The sequence below is a fragment of the Vicugna pacos genome, chromosome 23 (assembly GCF_048564905.1).
Source record: "Vicugna pacos chromosome 23, VicPac4, whole genome shotgun sequence".
Lineage (NCBI taxonomy): Eukaryota > Metazoa > Chordata > Mammalia > Artiodactyla > Camelidae > Vicugna > Vicugna pacos.
Genome location: NC_133009.1, coordinates 28,615,084 through 28,624,183, shown reverse-complemented (window position 1 = coordinate 28,624,183; position 9,100 = coordinate 28,615,084). Strand labels below are relative to the sequence as shown.

General features: G+C 38.4%; 1 protein-coding gene across 1 annotated transcript in view; it reads right to left on the bottom strand.

Annotated features, from left to right (window-relative positions):
- The window catches only part of USH2A (usherin), a 698,253-nt gene that overhangs the window by 284,961 nt on the left and 404,192 nt on the right, over positions 1-9,100 (bottom strand). The window contains exons 37-38 of the mRNA XM_072948735.1: positions 5,229-5,380; positions 257-419 (exon numbers count right to left, since the gene is read on the bottom strand). Coding sequence (XP_072804836.1) covers positions 257-419; positions 5,229-5,380 — 315 coding nt within the window. The remainder of the gene's footprint in view (positions 1-256; positions 420-5,228; positions 5,381-9,100) is intronic.

Genomic DNA, 9,100 nt, shown 5'->3' with positions numbered 1-9,100 from the left:
GCCCTGATCCCCGCCTCCCTGGAGCTCTGTAGAGCAGGTGTGAGGCTGGAGGATCTACCCTTCCTACAGTTGACCAGATGAAATTACGGCTGCTGCTCTGGGGACCACAAAATGAGAACAACTAAACTAGTTCCTTAATACAAGTTATCTTGAGTAAAATTAAAGAAATGCAAATTGGTGGCTAAAGGAAAAAACTTCCAAAGAAAAGAAAATGTTTTCTAATGTTATGAAAGTTTCAAAATGACAAACAAGTTACCTTGGTCAGCATAGAAAGTTCCAGTAAAAAGGACTGAGTACATTAAGCGTCCATTAGGGTGGAAAGGTGCCTCCCACCTCACGTGGGCTTTCCGGGATCCCTCTGTTTTGACAAACACATTTACTGTTCCTTCAGGAAGAGCTTCTTGAGTTCGATTTTCCACCTGTGAGTATAAAAAGATTTATTTTTGTGTGCAAATAAAATAAGCACATGCTTCCCTTTGAGCATATTTCTTCAAAGAATCTCTTTCTGCTGTGAAGTAAACTATTTTGACAGTAGCATCTTGTATGAATACCTCATTTTGTCAGCGGGATCAAAGCATACCTCATGTTTTTTTCCTCCTGCTGTTAAAGCTTAGAATGTGAGCTCCTGACCAAGGCAGTGTGTGATTTCCAGGATCAGCTTGCACTATGACCATGCCCACGGCTGTACATGTCCACAGATTATTTCTCGGACTGCTTAAAAACAATTTTTTTTAATGAGATTGCAAAAGAGAAGAAATGCATAAGGTCTGTTTTCGTAAGTTCCTGACTGGCGTGACAGACTGCTGGGCTTTGTCAAAGGCCACACCAAGCATCTTCACTCCCCCACACACAGTTGCTACCAGGTTTGTGAAATGGCACCATTCCAGACAATCAAGAGATGAATGTAGATGAATGACTCTGTCCCTAAAGTATAATCGCAAAAGAGCTGAAATTTCATTAATATAGTGTTAATGAACCTATACAGAAAAGACCGGAAACTGAATTATTTGAAGAGAAAGACTCTGGAAAAAATGAAACCCTTCACTGCACAGGGGCCAGAAAGATTTTAATAGCTAAATAAGTGGAATGGCTAAGGGACCAGAGGAAGGTGAAGCTGGTGAGAAAGCAGAAGGGGGTTAGGGCTATTTTAGCATTTTTTAAATAACTGGCTTAAATTTGCTAACTTATCACCACAAACTCATAAGCATCCCTCATAAGTGTTTAGCCTTTTCAGATTTACTGAGTATGTTGGTAATTTTGACCTTATTCTTAAAGTACAGGCTTATGTATCACAAGAAGGTAATCAAACATGAAATCCTTAGGCAGGCAAATATTCTCAATTACGAAGCCTTCATTTGTTAGGACGAATATACTTTCCCAATTATGAAAATAAATGTGGAAAAGACAGTGTGTTAATTTTTAATAAGTATGAGGTCACAACATGTTTTATTTTCATCTGAGAAAGGCTATGGGTTCTTTAGATCTATAACTCCTACTCTTTTTTTCTTTTAGCCTAATAGCTATGTACAAAAAACGATAAAGAAACTTGACTGGAAAAATATCAATTCATCATTTTAATATTTTATACCAATGCAATTGGTTTCATTATGTCTATGTATATCGTTCAAATTATTGCACAGAAAATGATTTTAAAGGGTTCCAATAAAAGGAGACTCAAAAAGTTGAAAGAATTAAGGGTAAATCCAGATAATTATATTATTATATTCTCAAATATCTGGTTAATTCAAAATAAATGTATTTTTAAAATTTCTTTACATATCTGGACAAATACTTTTACTCTATTTTAAATTTGGCAATTGTACTATTTTGCTCTTAGTTTTTAAAAAAGAAATACCTCTCTGTTCATCTACTTTGCCTGAAAGAAGTGCTAAGGAAAAGGCCTTCTGGAAGGTTGGCTTGGCTTCACCTGCAAACCTCCCCTGACACAGAAAGAAAAAATCTAAGAAGAAGTATGTAATGAAAACATACAAACATTTAAATAAAACTTTTATCCTTAATAAAACTCTTTGCACATACCAGAAATCTTTGTATAAATATTTCATTTACATTTTCACAGCAACCCCTTATAAAGTAGGCATTATTTTCCTTTTGTAATAGATGAGAAGTCTGAAGTTTCGCAGAATAAGTGTGTTTCTCAAGGAGGCGTGGGGGCTCATAGCAGGTTTAGGATCGATTCCCCACATGGGATTTTCTTGACCATAACACTTACTGCCATTATGATTTAGATGCCTTAAGTAACAAATATTATTCATTTCTTTATTAAAAACGACTGTGAAAAGGTGAGTACGTACACTATACATGTGTGTCTGGATGTGTTATCTGTTTAAGCATGCCATCACCAGGAAACCAAGGCAGCTTTTCCACCGCATCGCACAGTGGTAACCTACAGTTTCACACTTCATCCTTCAGAAGGTCCTTGGAGAATTGAATTCAATGAATGTTCCAAGGCCAGACAGTCATAAAACTCCCCATCCTAGACTCTATCAGTATTATCTAACATTGGCTAAGAGAAAAACAAACAAACAAAAGCAAAATGACTTTCCTATGAACAAACTCATTGCATTTTATCACAGAAACACGAAAACATGACAGGTTTCTCTCTAATTGTAATTCAACAACATAATTGAAAAAAAGGAAAGCATTTAAAAAGTTCTTCCCTGCTGCATTTTCTGTTAATTTTTTTCATTATTTCAAATATTTATGAAACCTCAATTACTGGATTTAATTTGACAATGCATATTAGCACCTTAAAATTAGGATCAAAAGCATTATAAGTTGTTTTTTATATTGGAATTTCTTTAAAAGCCAAATACATTGTGCAAATGAACAAGAACTGAATGAACCACATGGAAATCTTTTTTTTTTTCAGATGATGTAGAGCAATTTCTTCTGAACCACAAATAACAGGAAATAAACTTGGTCAGGTTAAGGGTACCAAACATATCGCACTAATACTACATTGAAATGGTGAGAATATTAAATTTATACATGCATTTTTATGTCAAAGATATTCTATTTTACCAAATGTGGTTTTTTTTAACCTTTTTATTTTCTTATTTAATAAGCAACCTGGAAAATTTTGAGGGTGGAACGGGACCACATTCGAGACTGTAGAGTGTTATTTATCTTAGGAAACACTGAATGGTATTTCCCTGTGTGCACGAAAAGCAACGATATTAAATATGTAAGAGATGTGAAACAAACAGAATTCTTTTTCTAAAAACCAAGAGTTATCCTTAAGAAATGTTTCAGATGAAGAAAAAAAATGACTCTTTGGAAAACTGATTCTGGGTTTCTGCCAACAAAACATTAGAAATTGTAAATTTTTTTGTTTCAGTGAAATATTTGTTATAACATTGAGTTTTAGATAAAGAATATCTTTAAGTGACATATATATAGACACATATATATGCGATTTTGCTGAATTTTGTTGAAAATCTTATTATAATATAATGATAGGAAAATCTAGCTTTTAAGATTGATTCATAGATTTCTTAAATCAAGGACACATTAGAAGGATCATCAACAGAAGGAGTTGACTCTGTAATAGCCTTCAGGATTGTGATATATAGTTCCAAAGCTATCGAATACTTGAATATGCAATCTCTGAAGGGTATAATGTATACTGTAATTGGTAAAAAAAAAATTCTAGAAATCAATTGAAGACCATGGGTTTTAACTTCTTGGCAGCACAAAGTTGACTTGTTCTAAATAAAGACACTGTTATTCAATCCCAGTGATTAGGGATGGATCATTGACTTGGGAAAAGCGTTTGCATACTGAGCACAGGATAAAGAAAATCATCAAGGTGAGGGGAAATAACTCTGCTGTACGTCAGGAACGAATCTAGAATGTGTGAGGCCGTGGAAGGCTAGGTTTTTAAAATCCAGTTTTGTTTCCCTCTTCCCATCAGGGCATTGTGGCATTTGCTTTCTTAAGGCCAATGTCACCTACTATCTGCAGGAGACACGGATCGATAATCGTGTCCCCCTTGTTTAAAGTTACCAGAACATCAGGGGACAGAGTGGGACCCAAGTTAGCAGCCAGAACCACAATATGCAGTTTATATTTTTGAAAAAGCCTCAGTTCCAAGCTCCTAGGACGTGTTCTTTTGTTGCTTTTCCTTTTTTTTTTTTGAATGGAGAAGAAAAGCTGGCCTACTGCCATTCCTGCTTTTAAGAGTAAGTAACCATCAGAGGGTCTCAGCTATAAAGTACTTAATGGCAATAAAGACCCCAGCTCAGCTCCACTGATAGATGATGTGAGCAGCTTGGAAAGCAACCAACCTCTGAAGTAAAACGGGAGGTGTGATCAAAACTAAGGAAGCGAAAATTAAACGGTAGAGCTGTTTTCCAAGGTAATATTTATACAACGCACTCTTCAATGAAGACAGAGTACATTCAAATGATAGGGCATTAGCAAAGATTGCCAAAAAATATCTAAATCGAATGATTATTTCCCTTAGAAGAAGCTAAATCTGATTAATCAAGAAATATGCAGAAGAGTAAAATGTGATGTTTTGAAACTAAAGCATGTCATGCTGGTATGTTAACAATTATGTACTAGTAATTGGGTTGTTAAAACTACACCAGTAATAAAAAGCACAGTTTTGTCAATCTTTTAACTACTAATGAAACATAGATACATATGATAGATTTCTGAAATGTGGATATCAAAAGCTGATATTAATGTAATTTTACATACTGTTCTTATGAATGTATCACATTAATGAAATTAAAATATTTTATTCCAATAGATGAGGCGAACTCAACCGCTCAGTTGGTTAACATACTTGTAGGGGAGAAGTGTTACCATAACACAGCAGTTATGGGCTTGCATTATTTTCACTTTTTAATCATAACTTCCTTAGTTGTCAAGTTCATTGTTAGGAAGAAAAACACCCACTCTAAATATGTCACTAAATTAGGCAAAATTGTACATATGTCTGCTAAACTGGTCAACTCACTTTCTGAAATTTCAGTAAAATGTAGATTCTGTCCTTCACTAGACCTATGTGCCGTCTTGAAATTTATGTTGAATATAAAATCCTACTAGGTCTTAAATGAAATTTTATAAAAAGAAAAATCTCCCATCCTACTTGAAAGGCTCGCTGTGCAGAGAGTGAGTCACCACCACTTACTTCTTCCTTGATATTCATTGTCATCTGACAGTTAATGCATTCCCAGAATGTAAATTCACACACTCACCAGTGGGCCCAGAGCACAACCTCTGGCAGTGCAGGCTTGGACTCGGAAGGAATGTAAGCTCCAAGGAGCAAATCCGGAAGCTTGACAGCTGAGTTCTGAGGAATTGTGGATTAATACACCATCTAGATACAGTCCATAACTTGTGATAACACCTGGGAAGACAATAATTGGCTTTTAGTACGACTACTGGACAACAGCGAAGATTATCGTAAAGGAAGCAAGCCTTTCTTGACAGGATAGGTGAGTTCATGGAATCACAGCATTTGGTATTTCCCTTAGTCTAAACCCTGTCTCTTTCCAAAGGATAAAACAGGCTTTAAATTCTTCAATATCAAATTGTCCAGCTAATTAGCACAGAGATGGAAATAGAACCCAAGAGTCCCAGCACAGGAGTCTTTCTACTGCATCATGTTAACTGCCGTCATTTGTGCTCCATATCAAAGATGAACGAATTAAGTGCATTTATAATTTTTATTGCTTTCTAAAATTATATCCTAATCAATGTTCTCTAGCCGTAGAACGACCTTATTTGTGAATGCATTACGTGTGACTCAGGATGCGTCAGGCACTGATCTAAGCACCCGATGTGTGTGAACTCCTTTGTAACCCTCTCCTCTCAGCACTGCCATAACAGAGGCAGTATTATTATCACTATTTTATAGATGAGGAGATTCAGGCACAGATACCTTAGGTAGCTGGTTCAAGGTCACAAAACTGGCAAGTGTTGGAGTCTGGATTGGAAGCGAGGCGGTCTAGCTCCAGCGTCTGTATTCTTAACCACAACACTGAAACGTCTAAACACAAAGCCTGTGCAAACTGCACAAAGGACATTCATGAGACACTCATGAATGGGTGAGAGAAGCTATGATTTGCTGGGTTTAATGATCAACTAAAATTTATTTCAGAAGGAAAGCTATATAGATTTCCATGAAATCAACTAACAGATTTGGAAGACTGAATGGCTGTTGAATATTATCATTTGATTCATCCCATCAAAATATTCAGTGAAAGGAAGTTAACGGATCTCTGTTCATGGGCAATCTAGGTTCCTTACACTCATTAAACATTATACTGGGGGAAATAAAACTTTGCTTTCATGCTAAATTAGAAGGTTTCTCAAAGTAAAATTCATTTCACAGTGGCCTCTTGGGTGTGCCCTGAGGAATTATCTATTGTTTCTCTGTCAGACAGCCCTCCCTGAGGACAGATGTTGGGCGCTTCTCCCCAAGCTCACTGTAAATCTCCATCATAGCATGTACCTACTTCTCACATTATTAGTATTATTATTCCTTCCTTAATTGCCTGATATCCCCCACAATGGGCTACAGGACCCCCAAGACAATCTTGACCCCTCTTCACCTGTGTATTTCTAGAGCTTAGCACTATGCCTACAACATCATAGACACTTAAAAGATATTGACCAAATGAATAAATGACAGAACATGCTGCATAGTAATAATATCAGCATCCAATACAGAATGAAAATTCAAGATACAGGAAAAACAGACACCTAGAAGGCTGAAATATGAAAAGAGACTTGCTAAAAAGATGACATTATAGAATAGCTCGGAAACAGAAGATTTGGAGGAGGAATGAGTTTTGAATCCAAAGACTAGTGAAGTCAACGTTCGTCAAGGGAGTCCCTGATAACTGGCTTCCAGAAGGCCTGACTCGCAGCCTTATGAACACCAGAACTGGTCTTGTTCACGTCCTGAAAGAAGATGGAACTTCCATCCATCATCACATCAGGGATGGCGTCACTTGTGGGATCACAGCACCAAGGGCCCTTCCCCAAGCATCCCTCTCTCCTGGGAGGGAGATGCTCACTTCTGGAACCTGTTCACAACAGCACCATCCACTGTGGACTTAGGAAATGCTGTGCCTGTTTTCAGAATATCCCTTACAACGCTGCTTTTGTTTAAGAAATCAGTTCATGGCAAAAGAAGTGGGAAGTGAGCTAACCCCATGGAAGTCACTCATCTAACAATAGACCTGATCGACGCACAGCCTGGGAGACAGCTGAGATGGCCTCTGGAAGCCCACATCACAGCCCATGCTGAGCGATCACAGCCTGTGGATCTGAACTTCCTACAGGATGTTGCAACTGCTTTGATCTCAGGACCCGTATCTGATGCTGGTTTTTCTACAGTGAGAAAATAGGGAATCAAGAGAAGGGAGTCAGTGTTTCCTCTCACTATTACACTCAGCACACGACACTAACTATCCCCACAAAGAGGAACGCTTATACGTGGGGCGTAACCAGGGTACGACTATATTAGAAATTGAGAATATGACCTGGTAATTTGGGATCCTCATGGAACTGTATCAACAGGTAAAGAAAAAAAGGTGCTATGTGGAAGGAGAAGTTAGCTTCCTTCCGCATACTGACACCCTGGGCTTTCTCAAGGGCACCCCAGGATCTGACCAGGTCCAATCATATTAAGTACTGAAAGTCTAAAGCAACACAGGCCACCACCACTAAGGACACAGACCTTTTAGATACAAAATTTTGGTTGCTTCACGAGCTCAAGAATCCCAAACAGATGGGCAACTGGCTGAGAGCAAAGGGAAGAAGTTGCAAATATTACCTATGGCCTTAACAGTTATGGAAACAAGAATTGTAGATGTTATTTTTAATTTCCTGCTTGTTACGGAGAGATCTGTCTATAACAACTGATTTTCCCTCCTCTTTTTCCCTGTTGATTTATATAAAGTTAGTGGGTGTTAATTTATTAGTTTGGTTTTTAAAAGTTGCAGCATATCCAGGTAGGGTGTATATGAACTAAAAGGGGAACTGATACCACCCAGAAATGAATATGGGGACAGAGGGTAAGAGCACCTTCACTTGTCCGAGGCAGAGTAGTGGAAGCACGCAGTGATCGCCGTCAGTCGCGGAAGGTAATGGGAGGGAGTCTAGTGTGCATGGATGCTAACTCAGCTGGTTATTTACGCAGTTCATCTGATCACAGCCCCACCTCCACACTTCCACAGCTTTCTCTTGCACGCTGAGCCTCAGAGCCAACACTACATTGCTAGCTGTCCTGCTGGTGGACTTTCTATCGCTTCACCAATAGGAGGCACTGCTGGGAGGGCTGAAGCAGGAAGAAAGGGAACGTCCAGTTTCTGGCTCTGAGAGCTGTGGCCTTTGCTGATCGTCCCTACACAGCCCCGCAGGAGCAGCACCCAGCAGTCCAGGCAGCACAAGTGCCTCTTCTGCGCTGAAATCTCAGTGCGACTTCAGCTCCGACTGGGGCAGCATCTCTTGACGGTTCAAGCATCCAGTTCAAATTAGCAGATCCAGCAGTAAACAGCAGCTGAGGCAGGTTTGCAGCTCCCGCCCAGGGAAGTTCACCAGCTTGCTGGCAATCACCCTCTTCGTTCTTTTAATCTGTTTCCTTCTCCCTTTTCGCTTCTTCCAGTCCTTCCAACGGTCTTGTAACCAACTCCTTGTATTAAATATAGTCTGTCTCGAATACCTAGCACATTTTCCGTTTGACCTATCAGTTCTTGCTCAATACATCCTTTAGGATTAAGCTTTTTTTAATTTAAATGAGCTAATCCTTTAATAAAGCTACTGCTATGACCAATTTCCCTTTTTGAAGAAAACTATATACCGTGTATCTTTCCAAAAGCAGGTCCACTTCTCTTATTCTCAAATTTTTGAGAGTCCTCATTTTACTATCAGGTACCACTCATGGGGCCACAAAAAAAAAGTGTGGCTACCAGCATCCATTCTCCTTTATTCTAATATGACTATTCATGTTAACTCAAAGAATACCAATAGAGAGCAGTTGATTTAATGCCATTTAGTACTTGACACACAAAAGCACAGATGAATTAAAACTAAGAAATGAAAGATACATAGGGAATAA